This window comes from Symsagittifera roscoffensis, chromosome 5 (assembly GCF_963678635.1).
Source record: "Symsagittifera roscoffensis chromosome 5, txSymRosc1.1, whole genome shotgun sequence".
In the NCBI taxonomy this organism is placed as follows: Eukaryota; Metazoa; Xenacoelomorpha; order Acoela; family Convolutidae; genus Symsagittifera; species Symsagittifera roscoffensis.
In genome coordinates, this window is record NC_087066.1 from 59823875 (window position 1) to 59843440 (window position 19566).

The 19566-nt window shown below is 43.9% G+C and overlaps 1 protein-coding gene across 3 annotated transcripts in view; it reads left to right on the top strand.

Annotated features, from left to right (window-relative positions):
* LOC134845494 (guanine nucleotide-binding protein subunit beta-1-like) overlaps window positions 1–19566 on the top strand; it is a 492858-nt gene that overhangs the window by 466302 nt on the left and 6990 nt on the right. For all 3 annotated transcript variants that reach the window (XM_063862391.1, XM_063862394.1, XM_063862393.1), the window contains exons 2-4: window positions 18673–18740; window positions 18860–19005; window positions 19423–19486. In XM_063862391.1, coding sequence (XP_063718461.1) covers window positions 18684–18740; window positions 18860–19005; window positions 19423–19486 — 267 coding nt within the window. In that variant the 5' untranslated portion in view covers window positions 18673–18683. The remainder of the gene's footprint in view (window positions 1–18672; window positions 18741–18859; window positions 19006–19422; window positions 19487–19566) is intronic.

Here is a 19566-nt window from a genome sequence, read left to right on the forward strand (position 1 = left end):
GAACTAGTTTGGTACCAAAAACCAAATTTTCCCAATTTTTGATAGTAAGAAACACTAAAAATTTAGAAAATTTTTTGAAATTTTTGAGGTAGGACAGTAAAAATAGTTGTTCGGACAACGTCCACTAGTGAATCTACAAGTCTTAAAATCCGCTACCCGAAAGCCTTCCGGGTTGCAGAGAAATCGAACATAACGTGTTTGATTTGGTGGATTCATCAATCCGGAGGGGTCCAGGTAGCATAGTTTTTCGCAAAATTTTTCTACAATAGCGTTTTAGATCGGGTCTTTTGCATTGAACTAGAAGAGTATAGGCCTTCTGAGCTCGGATCAATAATTTTTAGGTCGAAAGGACCAGATTTGCGGAAAAAGTTAGGCGGAACCTATAAGAGAGAAAATTTTTTGAGTTCGGAAAAAAGACGTTTTGGTTAATAACTTTGGAACTACTGATCATATCGAGTTGATCTTGGTACCAATAGATCAGAAATTAGCTGAGCTTACTAATAGGATCAGAAATTTTTCGGAAAAGCGAGCGAGAAAATTTTTTGAGATTGTTTTTAGCAAATTACACAAATCCGGAGGGGTACACCCTTCACGTTTTATAAATTTTTCTAAAAAAAAACCCTTATACCCCTACCAAAAGTTGATAGCGATTGAACTAAGTAACTTAAGACAGTTCTAGACAAAAAGGGAGGGCTGAAGGCACAAGACAACCATAATAGAGTCGAAATTAGGCAAGTGATAAGACCCTTCACCGTTAGTGTGAATTGTCAAATAAGTGCCTTAACTTCAATCCGGAGGGGTCTAGGAAAGGACCCTATACCCTTCCCAGTTAATTCAAACAGCATAATAGCAACGCAGAACGTATCCGGAGGGGTATAAGCTGAAATTAAGAAAACTACAAAAAGCTACTTTGACAGAGCTAAGGGCTCCAAATCCGGAGGGGTCTACTATTAACTAACTCGGAGGGGTCCCAATCCGGAGGGGTCTATATTCTGACAGTCCGGAAGGGTCCTATTTGTGCCAATCCGGAGGGGTATTATTTTATTAAGGACTTAGGTAAACGAAAGAAAGACTAAAAAGCGAGAGGTATTAGGTTAGTAATACACAGGCTAGGTATCAGTGACTGCACTGGTAACTTGCCTCTCAAAAAGAACCAGACTAATACAAAACAGGTCCGAACTCGGATATTCGCGACACTAAGTTTAAATTAAAAAGAGCGTGACTCATTGGTGTGGATTGAAACATAATACGTTTTTGGGAAAAGTGACTGCCCTGAGGATTTTAGTGCTCGGGCAGTCCGAAGGCAGATAGGTAACACAGTACTCGGTGGGTGCAATAGACGCCCACTTGAGAAAATAACTGCCTTCAAAGTTTTGTCTGTTTGGTGCAGCACCAAGCAGGGAAAGCTTTTTCTTTAAAAGACAGGTTCGACTATTGTACTGCGACCGACTAAGAGTACAAGACACATACGTTTTTTTTATATACATTCATATTGTGTCAATATATATATATATTTTTTTGTTGTTGTTTTTGATTTTAAATCAACCTAAACTGTGCTTGATTGGGTAGTGACTACACTATCTTTTAAATTGACTGATAACATCATATTGTGCTAGTTTCCAGATCTTTGGACCGATAATCGGCTATTGTGAATAAATTTTATACAAACTGTACCCTTACAACATACAGGGATTCGTGGTCACTATTTAATAGAATCTGGTGAAATTTATTGTGTTGTGTCATTATTATTGTTAATCAAACTATAAGGTCTCTAGCAATTGAGTCAAGAGTAGGCATAGGAAAGTGACAAATAAAGAATGAGTTTAGACAAGTCGAGGATACCAAAACGAGGTAATAGCTCTAGGAAATTCATACCTGAAAAGCAAAGAAAAACGATGACCGATCCTTTTGTGGATTGGATCAAGCGATCCCGGTCTGACAAAAGGGGGACGGTTTCAGGCAGAATGGTTGAAACGAGAAGTCAGAAGACCTCAGAAGAGCTAAGAGAACTGTTAGAAGTGGAGGTCAATACGGACCATACCATGAACGACAACCAGGGAGTAAATGGACTGGAAGGGAGAGGCAGAAGGCTGGCGAGTGAGTCTACTCCGGTAGAACAAGGCCATGATTTTGCCACTTCCACCGGGACGTTGGATCGAGAGGAGATGTCGGAACTGTCCGACATCTCAACTGAAGTAACGGCAACTAGAAGATCTCCGACAGACAACACTATGATGGCAAGCGGAACTGGAAAACAAACAACCTCATCATCGTTCTCAGAAAGAATGAAGAACACCTTCGGAAACATCTTTCCATTCAGCATGGGAGGAGGAGCAGGAAACGATGGGGAGTCCCAGGAGGAAGAGGATGAAGAGGAGCAAGGGGACTTTGGATCTCAAGTCAGTCTCAATAGTTCGATCCAGGAGAGTGAGGCACACGTCGGAAGAGAGACTGGAACCATGGATAAATTTGGTGTAGTGACAACGATAAGCAAAGAGGCAAACACACCGGGCCAGTCGAAGGACTTCGCGATTAGGACAAGTTCGGAGCCACAACCTGAAGAGAGTAGAACCAGAGGGCTTGGCAACGCGTTAGCGGATCCTGAAATAGATAATGAAAAGACGTCAAGACAGAGAGTCAAGGCCCGGATCTCGACCAGCACGAAGCTACCTGGGACCGACAGAGTTACACCACCACTAGTGACGCCACTCATGGATAACGGGGCAGCACTAGAGGAAGCCTTAAACAACATAGTGGGCAGTTTAGGAGAACAAAATGAACAGATGTCGATAAGGATGAGTGAACTAGAAAGAGCAGTTCACATTGAAAGAGAAAGTCTGCGGGAAGAAATAAACCGCAACAGACAAGAAGTTGGCAGAAGCGAAAAACGCTTGAAAGAAAGAACGGACGAACATATGACGAGGAACTTGTCGCGAATGACAAGAGAAGCGGAACAGAGGGAGTTACGCTTAAGAGCCGACATGGAGAAGTTAAGAATTCAACAAGAGCAGTCTCTTGGGTCTCTTGACACAAAGATAGATGCGATGATGGAGAGGCGAACTCAGGCTATCATGGATAGGTTGGACGGGCTACTAAGCAGCAAGAGTGGACCAAAAGAAGGAGAGCCGAACTCGGGAGGTCCCAGCAGGGAACCGAGGGTGAACTTCAATGAACATCAAAGGAGGAAGACGTATGGATCCACTAGAGGCAGGGGCAGTTCATCAGGCTATGCCACAAGGGGTAAAACAGCATGGGGCCCGAACAGTAGAGCAAGTTCAACGGGGAACAGACAAACCTCGAACGAACGACCAACGCAAAGCACACATGCGACCGGGAGAAGCGATTCTGGCAACATGGGGCATACAAGCCCGAGGAGGAGTCACATGGGCCAAGCGGGAAACGCTCATGGTGATTCGGATTGTAGGGATGTACCGCACACAGAGCCTTCGACAAGGTGTGAGAACACTCAGGCGGGACACTCAAGGGATGCTACGGCAATGGCCACAGCATTTGAACCCCTGAACAGGTCTTTGGAGACATTCCTGACGCGGTTATCTAGAACCAATGAACGCAGTGAAAAGTCCAGAAGAGTCTTTAAGAAACCAAGATGCTACAAAGACGAATCTGATGGCTGTATTGATACCTGGATAGAGGTAATGAAGCTGCATTTCGAGGAAGAAGACTTGTCTGAGAGACAGGAATGCAGCGCGCTCACCAGCAACTTAGAAGGGACAGCCCTGAACTGTGTCATGGCCAAGAAACAGTATCAACGTGACACTGCTGAGAAAATCTTCGAAATCTTATTAAACCGTTTCGGATCAGGGGTGCAGGGGCACCAGGCGATGATGCGCTTCGAGAAACGGAGGCAACGAGAAGATGAAACAATAGACAAGTTTCTCGATGATTTGGAAATGCTGAGAAGACGCAGCCAACCGGATGAGTCAAACCGAAGGATGAACCTGGCCGTAGCCTCAAAATTCATCGATGGTGTGAAAAATGATGAACTTCGTACGATGCTAGCAACGCATTACACACCACTATCAACTAATGCGCCAACACCGGAGGAGTTGAGGCTCAAATCGAAAGAGTATCTATTGCTGAAACCTCCTTCGAGATCTGGATATTACAAGAACAATTATGGCAATTTTAACAACGGACCAGCGAACCAAGGGAACAATTGGTACAAACCGAGGGACGATATGGACAAGAGACGCTCTTGTGCTAATTGTAGTTCAACAGACCATCATGTGTCAGCATGCCCAGCTTATAAACAAGGCATGAAAGCAATAGGCTTTAGCCTCGAGGACGAAGATGCGTCAGAGTTGGAACATGAGGATTTCATGAGAGGAGTAATTGCGAAATTCGGCCCGAGGTGTTTCTTTTGCAACTTGGACGGTCATTTTAAATCAGACTGTCCACAATTCTGGGATGCAGTGGCAGACATCAAGCATCCAAGGCATGAAGAAGCTTTATCAGGAGTGAAAGCAAGCAAGGCTCGACTTTTAAACGAAGCAGAGGCACGCAGGAAGGACAAACCTCAAGAGCTGGCGGCAAAGAAAATGCAAGCGGTAACAGGAGAAGCATGTGAACCGGAACCAGCAACTGCGGCCGATGACTTCAAGATCGATTACAAGGCAGCCGCAAAGGATGCTCTAAATAGAGTACAACAGGAACTGGTGACGAAAGAGATCGAACAAAAAGTGAAACTTGAACTGGAAAATGAAAAGCTTCAGGAGCAACTGAATACCTTCGAAGCAACGGAGTTCGAGGAGACGAAAACACCAAGCAGTTTAGATATGAAACTTAAAGTGATCTCCGGTAAGAGGTTCGGCATGGCGCCGCAAGGAAAGAAGATACAGTCGATAATCTCAGTGGCTGGACACCAGGTAATAAGAAATTTGAGTGAACCATCAGAGTTCACTTTAATGCATTTGGACACATATGCAGATTATCTGAGGCAGGTGGAGCCACGCACTGAGTCGAGAGCTGTGCGAGCACTACTAACGACGGGTGGCCCTCGCATGAAGAAACTTCATGGACGCTACTTGGAGGTCTATGGGCCGTATCAAATAATGCTGAACGTGGATGGAATCAGCATCTACACCAGGACTTACATAACAACAGATGATGATCAAATGGGGCAGATCTATTTGGGTGAAGAGGAACTCAAAGTCCGCAGGATAGGCCATGACGCCATGATGGAACAAGACGCGGTACATATTGGATATGAAGCAGATGTGATAGCACACCTGCTTGACACCAACGGAACAAAAATCGGAGTCACAGGGCTTCTGGACACAGGCGCGGTGGTGAGTGTGATGCCGATAAAAACCTGGGAGAGAATGGGCTTCACGCGGGAAGATTTGATTCCTACGAATCTCCGACTAGCCGCTGCAAATCGAGGAGCTATCTACGTAGCCGGAAGAACACCGGTGACGGTCCTTCACATGGGAGGACGGAACCTTTGGATGAGCTTCCTGGTGGTAGAGAATCTGGACGACGCCGACCAATTCATCTTGGGCAGAGATTTTGTCAGGAACTTTGACGTGATGATTGACTTAAACAACGGTCTAATACGGATTAGAAACCCGGACCGAAAGTATGTTAAGAGACCCATTAATAGGATAATAACAGATGAAAATAAGGTACCAGTTTTTTTGGATAGAAAAGTAAAGTTACAACCAGGACAAGCTGTAGTAGCGATTTTTAGAATGAGAAATTTAAATTCGTTAAGTGATAGCAAACAGGTTTGCTTAGTACCGAATCCAAATAGTCAGAGTTCGGTGATTTTAGGCCGGAGCTTCTCGGTAACGCGAAACGGACTGTGTGTCAGTGTGTTGTTGAACACACTGGACACCACGGTTTCAATCCAGCGTGGAAAGAAGCTTGGTTACGCATTGCCGATGAGGACCGACTATGAAGAGACACAAAACTTGAAGAAATATAGTGTGAAAGACTGTCCTTATCATGCAAATAAAGATAAAATCTTAAAGAGAATTAATGAATTAAAATCTATTCGTAAATTGTTTTCAATGAAATCCGAAACGGACGACGGCTTATCAAGCTGCTCGAATTTTCCGGAACGCCCCTCGTCATATGAACTAGATTCTGACAAACCGGTTTTGCCAGAAAGAGAACATTTAAAAGGAAAAATAGGTGAGGGAGATTTTGAAAAATTGCGGGACCTCCTAAATCGGAACGCCGAGGTATTTTCAAAACATAAGGCGGATATCGGTTGTTGTAATTTCGTCGAACACGAAATCGAACTAGAAGAGGGCGCCGTTCCCCATAGGGAAGGCGCAAGGCGAATGACGCCACATAAATCGGAAGCGTGCCGAGCGGAAATAGAAATGTTGCTTGAATACGACATGATAGAACCCTCGAAATCACCATGGGCTTGCGGAGTAGTAATGGCGAAAAAGAAAGGGGGGCAGCTTAGATTTTGTTGCGACTTTCGTTACTTGAACGCGGTAACGATTAAAGACGCGTACCCGATACCGCGAATAGACGAGAGCCTATCCAAACTTGGTGATGCAAAGTTCTTCACCACATTGGACTTGGGTTCTGCCTTCTGGCAGGTTCCTCTGCGAAAGAAGGACAGGGAGAAAACAGGATTCGCGTGCGAATTGGGGTTGTACCAGTGGAAGAGGATGCCCTTCGGCTTGTGCAATGCAACAGCAACCTTTCAAAGGCTGATGGCTCAGGCTTTGACAGGAGTGACCAAAAAGTACGGGAATCTCTTGATGTGCTACGTGGATGACGTAGTCATAGCGACACCAACCCTGGAGGATTACATTGATCGACTCGATGAGGTCTTCGGATGTATGAAAAGAGCAGGCTTGAAATGCAAACCATCGAAATGTGAAATCCTTAGGGATTCGATCAAGTACCTGGGAAGAATGGTGGACCGGCATGGTGTGAGGCCAGATCCAGAAGCAGTAGAGGCTGTGCTGACATGGAAAGCTCCTAGAACGGACACACAGCTCATGAGCTTCCTAGGGTTTGCCAATTACTACCGTGAATTCATTAAAGGATATGCGGACAAGGTGTATCCGATGCAGAAGCTGATGCGCAACAAAGGGAAGAAGTTCGAATGGAACGATGAGGCACAAGTTGCTTTCGAGAACATAAAGCGGGAACTGTGCGAAGCGCCAGTGCTGGGCATGCCTACAGAAAAGGGCATGTATGTTCTCGACACAGACGCATCGGTGGTGGCCATCTCAGGAATATTGCATCAAGAGCAAGAATGGAACGGAAGAACAGTCCTCCGTCCCATTGCATACGGCAGCAAGGTCTTGAGTGACACAGAGATGAAATATGGCGCACCGAAAGCAGAAATGTTTGCAGTAGTCACCTTCGTGGAAAAGTACCGTGCATACTTGGGGAGCGCTCCCTTCAAGTTACGCGTGGACAACAGAGCGTTATCCTGGTTGAAGACCTACTCGATGGATCAGAGTTATATTGGTAGATGGATAGTCAGATTGGATGGCTACCATATGATAATCGAACATAGGATGCGTGATAAACATCAGAATGCTGACAGTCTCAGCAAGAAAACTGAGTTCTATGAAAGATTGGAGCAGAAGCAGGCCAATCAGGCGGAAGTAAAGGAGGGATTTTCGTTTCTGGACAAAGAAACTTATGAAGCGCTTCCCTTAACGAGATGGTTGGATAAGTCTGGACATCCAATTCCAGGGCATCCTGAGTTACCTGTAGAGAAAGCAGCTGAGATAAAGATCCTGTCCAAGGAGGATCCAGTCCCCTTAGATTTGTTGCTGCGCTCGAACCTGGTCCAGCAAGAACTCTCTCGCATGAATATAAACAGCCTCTCATTATTGGATAAAACGGTGCAAGTCACACCACAAGTAATGCGGATGCTGGGTGGGTTGTTAGAAAGAGAAGTGACCAGAGATGACCCCGAGTGGACAGCAGCAGTGGCATCGCTAACAGTCAGTAAGAAAGTGAAGATCATGCCGTCCAGACAACAGCACGAAGAGAACAAGAGGGATTGTAGGACAATAGTTCAGCAACTAGTATCCTCAATATCCCAAGAGATTTTAACCAGTACTTCTTACGGACGGAAAGAACAGGGGAGCAACAAGCGAAAGAAAACCGTCACCTTTGTAGACCGGGAAAAAGAGGGTGAAGAGGTAGAACAAAATCTGCTGCAAGACTATTTGTCCGGGGAGAAGGATGAGGAGAAAAACCAGCAATCACAAGATCAACACCCGGGACAAGTGAATTTGTCCGGGGAGTCCGAGATAGACGAGAAAATTCCTGATGAGAAACAGGACCTAGAGAACAAAGTTTTGTCCGGGGAGTTCAGATGGATGCGAAGGAAATACGGACATGATCTGGAGGAGCGTGCAGTCTCCAGCACAACACCTTCGACGGATGATAAGACAGAAAGCTCGAGAATGAACACCTATTCAGACAGGGATTCGACCTCGGGATCAGAACTGTCAGAACTGGCGATACACACGCTACTAGTGGAAACTCGGGCGAGAAACCTGGACAGAGAGGTGTACCAGGATCCTGACAGTGATCGCTACCTAATATCAAGCGAAAGAGTCTTTGACAACGCAGCGGATGACTTAGAAACGATAGCGGTATCGAAACGTTCGATAAGCCTGTTGCCGCAGAAAGATCTTCAGCCGTTTCAACAAGAAACACAACCGTTGGCGAAGATTTGGTGCGTTAAGATGGAAGAAGACACACATCAGCCCAACGAGCTGAACAGTCAGATGAGAGTCATGAAGACGTACTTGAAGGCGAGATACAGACTCTCGGACCTTCTAAGGGCGCAGAGAAATGATCGCATGACAAGCAACCTAAAAAGGTGGATAGAAAACGGTGCACCTGACAAAGGTGGCCTGGAAGAAGACAGCTATAGGATCCTGAGACAATACTTCATGCAGAAGGAGGGGAGATTATATCTGAACAAGGACGGGATCGTGGCTTGCAGGAGAAGAGAAGAAGACAAGGTCTTATACAAATATAACGCGATAGTGTTGCCGCAACTCTATCAGACAGAACTATTATTCAGGTCGCATGATCAGATGGGCCATCAAGGGATCGACAAAGTGTATCAGAGGATCCTGAAGCGCTTTGAGTGGCCTGGGATGAAAAAGGCATGCGAGAAATGGGTGACAGCATGTCTGTCATGCCAACAGGTCAAGGATCCTAGGAAGTTGCGATTTCCTCTACAATCGATTGAGTCGTCTGAATTCAACGAGGTCGTGCAGATAGATCACCAGAAGATATGCATGACAGACAGCGGTTATAACCAAGTCTTGGTCATGATAGATCACTTCACGAAGTACGCAGAGGCCGTGCCCTGCATAACTGCCTCGGCGGAAGAGACATGCGACCACCTGATCAATACGTGGATAGCAAGACACGGATGTCCAATGACGTTTCAATCGGACAATGGAACGGCTTTCGTAGGCGAGCTTACGAAAGAGCTTATGAGACGGTCACAGGTCGCTCAGGCTCACTCCACGACATACCACCCTCAGACGAATGGCTTAGTGGAAAGACAGAATAGGACGTTAGTATCGATGCTGAGAGTATACTGTTCCAGGTATATGACCGATTGGGACAGATACCTTCCACAGGTGATGGGAGCTTATAATAGCACGCAACACTCCACCACTGGAGTCAGTCCACACATGATGCTGACGGGACACGAGAAATCTTTACCCTTGACATTCTTCTACCCAGAGAATGAGGGAAAGAAAACATCCCCACAGGTCTACGTGAGGGATGTGATCAGACGCCAACAGGAGTTGAACGACTTGTGTAGACGAAACACTCAGCAGGCACAGGCAAGGCAGAGGAAAAGATTCGACAAGAAAGCAGCTGGTGCAAAGGCTTACTCGGTGGGAGACTACGTATGGGTATTTCAGAACGTTATACCACCGAAAGGGACAAAAAAGCTTCTGAAGAAGTGGAGGGGACCCTTCATGATTACAGAGGTGCACCAAGAGGGACGCTTTTATAGACTGAGTACTGGCCGAGCCGCCCACTACGAGAACATCAAGCCACACAATCCATCGACAGAAGACTGGTGTATACCTGCAGACATGGAAGAAGGGGATTATCTAATGATGGATCCTGCTTGTGAGGTCAATGAAAAAGGCACCAGGGAGAAGAACGATGGAAACGAAGTCGTAGAGGAAGGTACGGATACACCATTGGACCTGGATCCAAACGAACAGATCGAAGCGGACGATGAAACCTTGCCCTACGCAGAGGAAGATTGGCAGGATTCCGAACAGACAGAGGTTCCCAAGAACATGGAACCAGATCTTCCGTTCACGATGCAGACTCGTCAGAAAGACGGGACGAGACTAAGAAAGAAATACAATCCTTACGGTGACGACTTTGTAGTGGATAGGATAGATCTAAAGAAAATAGTGGAGGAAGTAGTGGGTTTAGAGGAAATAACAGTGTCACAGGACATTGGCATAGTCGATGATCACAACGATGAGTGGGTTGACGACTGGTCGAAACCCGAGGTGGAGTTCGACGATGAGCAACAGCAGTCAAATGAACAAGACCTGACGAACCTGCGTGTCTTAGAGTGGCTGAACGAAATGACATCAGACCCTGATAAGACCAGCGTTACGATTCAAGACGTAGATCGCGAAAGCGCGAAATACATTAAGACCGAACGAGATGATCCTTCCTGGGCTGCCCAGGAAGGACAACTTCTCATTCCAGCTTCTAATCTTGACTTAATACCCGGTATGCGATCGACGGGGACGCCGATGGATATTTTTGTCCGGGGAGTGGGGGTAGGACTTACCCACACTGAAAACTTGATAATAAAAAAATTGAGAATAGCAAGAGAAACAGGAAACTTAGAAGCAGAAACAGGTGAAGAACCTAAGAAACCTGACATAGGCAGGGTAGTTGAGTCATATTTTAATTTACCAAATGAATATTCTAGTAACATAATACTAACAGACAGTGATTTCATACTCACAAACAGAACATGTGCGGTAGCTATCACCGCAGACATGAGTTTTAGGACGGCGCTAGCGGCAGATTTTAAGAGGGAATATAAAAACGTGGAATTCCTTTGGAAGCAAAGACCAGGGATAGGGGGCGTAGCAGCCTTACCCCCGGCGGTGTCGCAGATACCGGGAAAGTACTTATGCTTCTTGGTAACGAGGGCGACAGAGAAGCAGCACGTGGACCCAGAAAATCTAGTCTTGTCTTTGACGAGGCTGAGGGACTTCCTTGTGGAAATGGACGTGAAGGAGCTTTCGCTTCCAGTGTAGGATCCAAATAGAGGAAGACTGCATCCTCGGGAATTATACGCGCTTGTACACGTGATATTCTCTGATACGAACATACAAGTGTATCTACATAAGAAATATTACTTAAGTATAGGCTGAGTGATGAGCGAGAGGGTGTTAGGCCAAAGACCGAGTTACATGTAATATGTGATATGTGTGTCATGTTATGTTATGTTATGTTATGTTATGTGTTAGGTTATTAAGATCATGGGTAAGTAGGGGTTAGTGACCATGAACAACTAAATGACGATCTTGGGAATAGATCCAAAGTTTGGACTGTCCAATCTTAGGTCGAATTCCAAAATTTTAGAAACCAATTGATTTTAATAAATTTTAGGATAAATATCTTTTTATCTGAACTGTCTTTAAGAAAATTTTAACGATGTAAGTTAGGGTGAAATTGACAAGTGTGACATTCGTGATTTCTTTTCTAGATCCTGATTGATCATTTAATTGCTCACTTGAGTCAAAACTTGAAATCGAAATCAAATCAAACTTGGAAAGAACAGTATGGACAATTTCAACCTGGATGAATTGATGGACCTGGCAGAGGCATATGTAGGACCGATGGTAGATGCGATCTATCGTCGGCTGATCGAACGAGACTTCGCTCTGGAGGACCCAGAGGTGGTCATGTTGCTGACCGCCCTGATTAACATCTTGGGGCACGACAACCGTGGGGACCGCCCCACGGAAGTCCTGTTGATGGCAGCATATGGAGAAAGAGGAGTACTAGACCGCCCGAACATGAGAGTGATGAGGTGGAGAAACGGGGCTCTCTCAGGGAGTGACTTGGCGAATGAGCCTGGGTTGGGAAGTTCTAGGACTTACCAACCAGGTGAGATGCCAATGCCCTCCAAGCCCAAACCTGGGCTGACGAGAATGCATCAGGAGATGAACAGCGAGGCGACCTCGTCTGGTTCACCACTGAGAGTAGCTGTGCCACCAAAAGGGGCGAAAGTAACACAGAAGGTTCAGACGAACCAAACCATACAAGATCTGGACGAGATGAACGATCAGTTGAGAAGTACGAAGAAGGAGTTAAACGATATGACGAAGACCATGCTGGCGATGGAGGAAGACCGGGACATGTGGAGAAAGTTGTTTGAAGACTGCAACAAAAAGCAGGGTCAAGAGATCGAACGCTTAAGGCAGGAATACAAAGAGCGATCGGAGCAGGTGGCGTTGACGACGTCCATTGAGAAAGTGATACCTGCAAGGGATATTCCTCGTGGGCAGTCCCCGATGGAGCTCTTGACACCTCGAGAAATGAGTCAAACAACGGAGACACGGCTTCCAGCAGAGACGAACCGAGTAACAATCCCGGATCCTAGTGACACCTTGGGTGATCCCGTCGTAGAACAGACAGTGAGAAAATTGATAGAGACCGCTGGACGATTGGTCACTAACAAGAATGCACCAGGTTCCGGGGTGACGGCACCCTATGGAACGATTGACGATACGGGCAGAGTACAACTCTCCCAGACAATAATCAGACAAGGGATAAGTGACGTGACGCCACTCAGGGGGAGTTCGAAGATCACAGAGAGAAAAGTAAGGAAGATGCCAGCGAAGAAAGTGTCTCGTGTAATGGACGTGCAGAAGAATAATCAATTAAAGTATAATTTCACGGGAGTTCCGGAGACAGATCCGAGAGCCTGCTTCAATCGAGCTACCTGGAGCCCGGCTGTGAACCTGCAGCAACCACCACTCGGGACATCTCACCTGATATTGGGAGACAGCTTAGTCCGAGTGCTAACGAATTTGAGGACCTCATGGGTCACCACGGTGATGGCCTTTGGAGGCGCGACAATTGCCCAATTATACCGGATGGTGGAGCTGATGAATCCCGGGAGGATACCCAGTGTGATGATATTAGTTGGGACGAATGATATCTCCAGAGGATCAGACGAGCAGGAAGCACAGTGGGAATCAATAATGGTGTGTTTGTTCACCACTCTCTGGCAGAAGTTCAGTTGCGCGGTACTGACCGTTTGCACGGTGCCAATGAACGCAAGAAACCTGACAGCATCAGGAAGAAGGCACAACGAGGGAGTCATGAGATGGAACAACATCATAAGAAACCTAGCAAATCGAAATGCCGGAAGAATGATCCTTATGGACGTTGAACACGAATTGAGAGCCATGGAGCAAGCCAGACTGACTTCGGATGGCATCCACTTTGACACAATCGAGGGACAAGCTTGGTTGAATCGAGTCTTCCAAGAACGGTTGGACGAGTTAGAAGCAGAACTCTCTGACACAGGAGTACTGAAGGAAGAGGGAACGGTGAATGATACGGTGATCACTACCTTTGTGCCTCCTAACCTGGAAACGCGTTTGGGTACAGTCCCAGCCGCAATAAATTACCGGCAACAAAGCTCCAGCGAATCAGGTCGAAGAACTGACGTGCAGGATCGGTTGGGAGAAGCACCGACGAGGAGGACAATTCATCCTAGGAGAAGGATAGGACCCGTCAACCAACCAAACGAAGGAGTAGCAGGCACGTCCAGATCAGACACTAGATCGGAGACAACGAGTAGCAGTCGAGAAGAGAGACCGAACAGAGGCTCATTGTTATGGTCTAGACCCATGCCGTCTCCCTGGCACATATACAAAGAAGAACTGATGAAGCTGGACCTGCAGAAAGTAAGCTTCATCGAAGATGCAAGGAGGATGCTAAATGGAGCGACGCTATCCGTCAGCAGATTATACTCAATAACCGGCGTAGACTGGTTGATAGCCGCTAGCATAAATTTCAGCTCCACGACAGCCTTAAGATTTGCTGACTTGGAAGGACTGCCCTCCAATAACACAATGGGACCTGTGAATGCAAGACCGTTGCAGGATGTCAGATTGAACCATGAGGAGAGGAATCGTGAGGAAAGGCCAGGAAGATTCCTGACGGCGAGAGCGCCAATTGGACAACACGTGAAGATATTCAAGCAACTGACGACACCACCTAGTCATGTGAAGGAGAGAGTATACCCAAAACAAGTGAACCAAGATGGTGATGCCCAGAGATATGGCGGATTGACAGCAATAAAGAAAGATGAGAGCATCTTCGCCGCCTACGACAAAGCAGAAATGAGAAAGGCCAAGATCATGGTAGTAGCGAATTCAGAGTTCGTGTACACCTCTAAGTCTTTGTTTTGGCCGGACGTCATAATGCTGGCCGCAGTTGACCTAGACCTATTGCAATCAGTGTCATTGGCTATAGGGGTACAAAGGCAGACAGAAATGAACCCGATAACGATTGTGTTTGCTGGCATCAATGACCATCTACACAGTAGAGGTTTTCTGAGCAGGCTCAGAGATCCTGCAACAGCAGAAAACGCAGTATGGCCCGCGATAAAAGACATCCTGGAGTCAATGGGTGAAGTGGTAAACGACGAAAAAAGAAGAGAACAAAGGGATGATGAAGAAAAGTTAAAACTCAAAATTGTTTTTTGTGTGTGAAAAACTCAAGTGAGAAACCAAGCAACCAAGTTGTAATTGAAAACTGAAACATTTAAGTTGAGTTTGGAAATTGTTGCATTTATAAATTTGCATTTTGGTTTTAGTTGAAGTGGCTTTAGAGACACTCACTTATTATTTATTTAGAGAGGCTTGAGGGAAGAGTATATTTAAATATTCCAGCCTGCATGATTGTTTTTAATCACTTAGGAAGACTGATAACTTTGTGGTGACATGAAAAACTTGAGTAACTTCTTGAGGAGGGAGGTTGTCGCATTGTTCTTTCTAACCACAAAGTTTCTTAGTTTTAATATTCAGGACAATAAACAAGCAAGATTTCCGAAGGGAAGGAGCATAGTAGGATAATTTTAGCTTGTTGGTTGGCAGGACTGTCCTGCAAGCCAACACCTTTTAAATCTAGGAGAAGAAGTTTCAATCGGGATATTGACACTGGAAGTCAGAAAATATGTTTTATCTTAAGTCATATCCTCAATGTGCAGATTAATGAAAGAATTTGAAGGCTATAGTGATGTAGTATGATGCCATTTATATTCTGCAGTGAGTCGATGTGACGTAGGTAAAAGTAATTTCGTGCATTTTGTAAATTCTGTTCGATGGCACTGTAACCATTTTATGAAAATTGCGCGATTCAATGAGGACATTGACCGGACTGTCCGGGGAGTATGTGACATTCGACCAGAATGGCCAAAATGCAGTCTCTGCAGAATTCGGTATTTTAGCAGCAAGCCTTCCGAATTGGCGATTTAGAACGGATAAGGACGTTATTTGAACGATTAGCCAAACGGTGAAGGCTGGAAGATTCTGGAATTCTAATTTTTAAAAATTCGAATTATGACGTCATATTTCTGAGAAACGTCAGAGACGGCCATTTTAGCTAAAATAGCAGAAAGGAACAGAACAACTTTTATCTGCGATTACGAACAGTACGAAATCGAGACTAAAAAAAAACAACAACGAACTATCGAACAGCAGAGGACGTTCCGAGTTGCAACTATTGTACTGTTACAATAGTTGCAAGGCCGTTGCGAGCAACGGTGAAGGGTAAAACCCAGCCTTCCGAGTTATTGTGAACTGGATATTAAGACGCTTGATTCACCGGATTCAAGAATCCGGAAGGGTCTCGGGACGTGGACTTTTATGAACTTATATTGAATTTTAGCATCCGTCATGTCCTGACTTGAATTTAATTAAGATCTTAATTCGTTTTGACAAGAATGAGGAGCTAGAAGTAGGGGGGAAAGGGTTGATCCATCTTCGATGGAGATGATGATTTTTATCTACTGAACAAAAACAATAGTAATATAATAAGTAGTAGCCCTGTTTTTAGGAGTGACCTCGTGGTCTGGGGATACAGAGACCCAGCCATGAGCTCACTAATTTTGCATGTAATTCAGTTAATTTGAGCGTTCTGGTCGAAGCCGGAGAACAGTAGCGTTTTTGTCAGCCTGATGTAAGAAAGACCACCGAAAAGTACTGGCTTGGTAGAGACGGTGAAAAACATGCAAAGCTCTGTTTAGACGCTAGCCAGTCGTCTTAAGACTTAGTTTTGTTATCCGTCGATATGTATCTTCCGGGCGAATGTTACATGATTTAGATAGAGAGGATTTCATAAAATTCCCAATCACAGTAGGCGCTGCTTCAGGAATGGTAAAAAAAAGCAAAAAGGAAAATGGTCTGAGTAAAGCACTTCATTTACAAATGCAGTGAACAATTCTGTGTGCGAAGTTAAAATGATATCAAGAGTGTTGCCTGAGCGATGTGTGGGTTCATATATAAGGGGCATTAAGCTATGATCCTCAATAACCTCTAGGAACAGTTTTGAGTAATCACAGCCTCCATCAGAAGATGCCCAACAGATATCAGGCAGATTTAGGTCACCTAAGATTGTGTACGAACTAGAACCATTAATCAATTTGGAGTTAAAATAACGTATTGAATCAGTAAGCCTTTTGGCAGGTATCGGAAACTGCGACGAAGCGGGGGGGTTGTAAATAAGGAGGAAAATATGATTAACTGCACCCGAATATATTGAAAGTCCGATGCAGTAATCTGCATCGTAATTTATTATGTAATTACAGTTGTTTAAATTTGATTGGTCAACAGAATCTTAGAGCAGTTTTTGACATCATTCTCATTTTTCCAGATCTTTGATCGTTTTAAAAATACTAAAGAAACTTACAATCCTGATGATATACAAAATTTGGAAAACGTTTGAATTATCATTTTAAAATTCTCATGAAAATATGACAATTAAAAAACCCATAAATTCACTGGAACCATAGCCCTTTGTGCCTAAGTACAGAATTCTTGCCGCAACATATGGAACGAACGAGTTTCTAGCTAGAAAGTTTGCATATGGCAGCTATGCAAGGACGTGTATGAAAAGACTCTCCAGTTACCCGGCAAATCAAAACATCAACACTATGAATTAGTCGCTCATAACCGCAAAGACCTTTGAGATGTCAAAAAAACTGTTCGGGTCGAGTAGTACCTCGAATACTTTGAAAAAATCTAAAATTTTCATGTAGATGTTTAATTGAATTAGGAAATCAGAAAATTTCTAAAACACTTCACAGAAGTTTGAAAGAAAGGCAGCCAAATCAGATTGGAGCAAGTCGCTTTTACCACAGGGATATTCTCGACATAAATGCTTTCTCCGTTTCAAGTGATTTCAACTCTAAATTATAGCAAATCGATTTATGGATACATATCGACGAAGTTTAGACTAAATAGGATCTAATAGAATTAAGTTAGCCGTTTGTTTTAAATAGTGTGGCGATGCAGATTTATCAGGTTCAAGTACCCCTTGTTTCTCGAAGTTCAGTAGACTTGCAGCTGAAAAGGCTTGTCATTTTTCATGAGTTTGAAGAATGGGGCTTATCAAGTTAGCTCATAATTTGTTTGTTCTACCAAACAATTAGGCTTGATGTTTAGTTATATTCAAAGAACGTCTCCAATAATTGTTGCCTCAAAAAGTAGCCGGAGCACTCATGGCAATCGTTGGCAAAAATAAATTCTGTAAAATTCATTTGGTTAAATTTCAGTGTTCATGGCAATGAAACTGAGATTCTATTTCGATGTAGTTTCGCCTTACTCTTTTCTCGCCTTTAGAGCTTTGAAAAATCAAAAAAGTTGGCAGAAGATCATGAAAATTGAGTTATCGCCAATTTTCTTAGGCGGAATAATGCAGAAAAGTAAAAACAGTGGACCTGGTTTGCATCAATTAAAAGCGCAGTATATGCAAAAGGACTTGAAATACATGGGCTCACTCTTTGGTATTAATGATTTTGCAATACCGTATAATATGGGTGAAATACTGTTCAGTAGTCGAAGCACTATAGATGCGCAACGTATGCTGTTGATGGTCAACGAATATGAAGGATTCGAGGCATGTATGGCAGTCTCAGATGCATTCTTTGACTATATTTGGACATCTGACGGTAAAACTGATATCGAGGCTGGATTGGATTCCTTTTTGAATATTTTACGGGTTTCAGAGAAGGTTTCCCGACAGACTTTGGAACAAGTCAATGAAACAATGAAAAGTCAAGAAGATTATGCCAAAGTAAAAGCGCGGCTAACGGAAAAAACTAATGAGGCTGTTGATAAATTTGGAATTTTCGGGGCACCTAGTTTTGTTGTTTGGGATAATGAGAAGAATGACAATTGGAAGATGTTCTTCGGAGCTGACAGATTGTTTGCCTTAGCTTCGCTGTATAATCTTCCTTTTGAGGGCTTGAATTTAAAGCTTAAACTTTGAAGTATCAGAAATTTGTATTTATAATCTTTATTAATTCCAAATCTTAATTTATCAAATTTTTTATGTGTTTAGCGTTTTCAAGTGTCCTGATCATAAACTTTGGATGCTTCAGAACGTTCAATTTTTTTCAGAGATTTAGAATGTCTGACATAGAACGACTTAGACAAGAGGCTGACAACCTTAAAAATCAAATACGGGTAATTTTCTTGAATGTAGAGCATCTTTGGGACCTGGGTGCATAATTGAAAACATTTCATGATTGAATTTCTTTGGTCATGATTGAATTTCTTTGGTCAAAAATTTGAATTGTTTATAGGAAGCGAGGAAGCAGGCATCAGATGCTAGTTTAGCGGAAGTGGTGGCATCAGTGCCGGCAGTGCAAAGAATCACCGTCAGAACCCGCAGGACCATGAGGGGACATCTCGCTAAAATATACGCCATGCACTGGAGTGCCGACTCCAAGTCAGTATGGTTTTTTCAAGTTTTCAAGAGATCCTTTCATAATTTGTTGCAAAAGGTTCAGATAGACACAGTTAGTTAAAAAGAGCAAACTACCATGAAGAACAACCTACTTAAGTTTTTAAGTTTCAGGTCGCCTTGAGACATAAGTTATGTCTTGGAGAACTAGATGTTCCATTCGAACTATTCTGGAATTGTTCGGTGTCTCATTTAATTTTTAATTTCTATTCAAAACTTCTGTGTCCCCATACTCAATTCTCCGATAGAAAAATCAAGAGATACGGTATTGACGTATCTGAAACAAATCTACCAAAACAGGAAACGTGAAAGTGCTGAAAAATTATTAGTTGATATGACAAATAATTAATTGCATTGAGAAGGTGATATGATTTGAATAAAGTTGAGTGCCTGATTTTTCAGAAATCTAGTTAGTGCATCACAAGATGGCAAATTAATCGTGTGGGATACTTACACTACAAATAAGGTAATCTTTGTTTAAACGTTAATTCGAATGTCTGTTTTTTGTTGTTGATGGTGTTCCTTGAATTGGTGTAATGTGTTGGT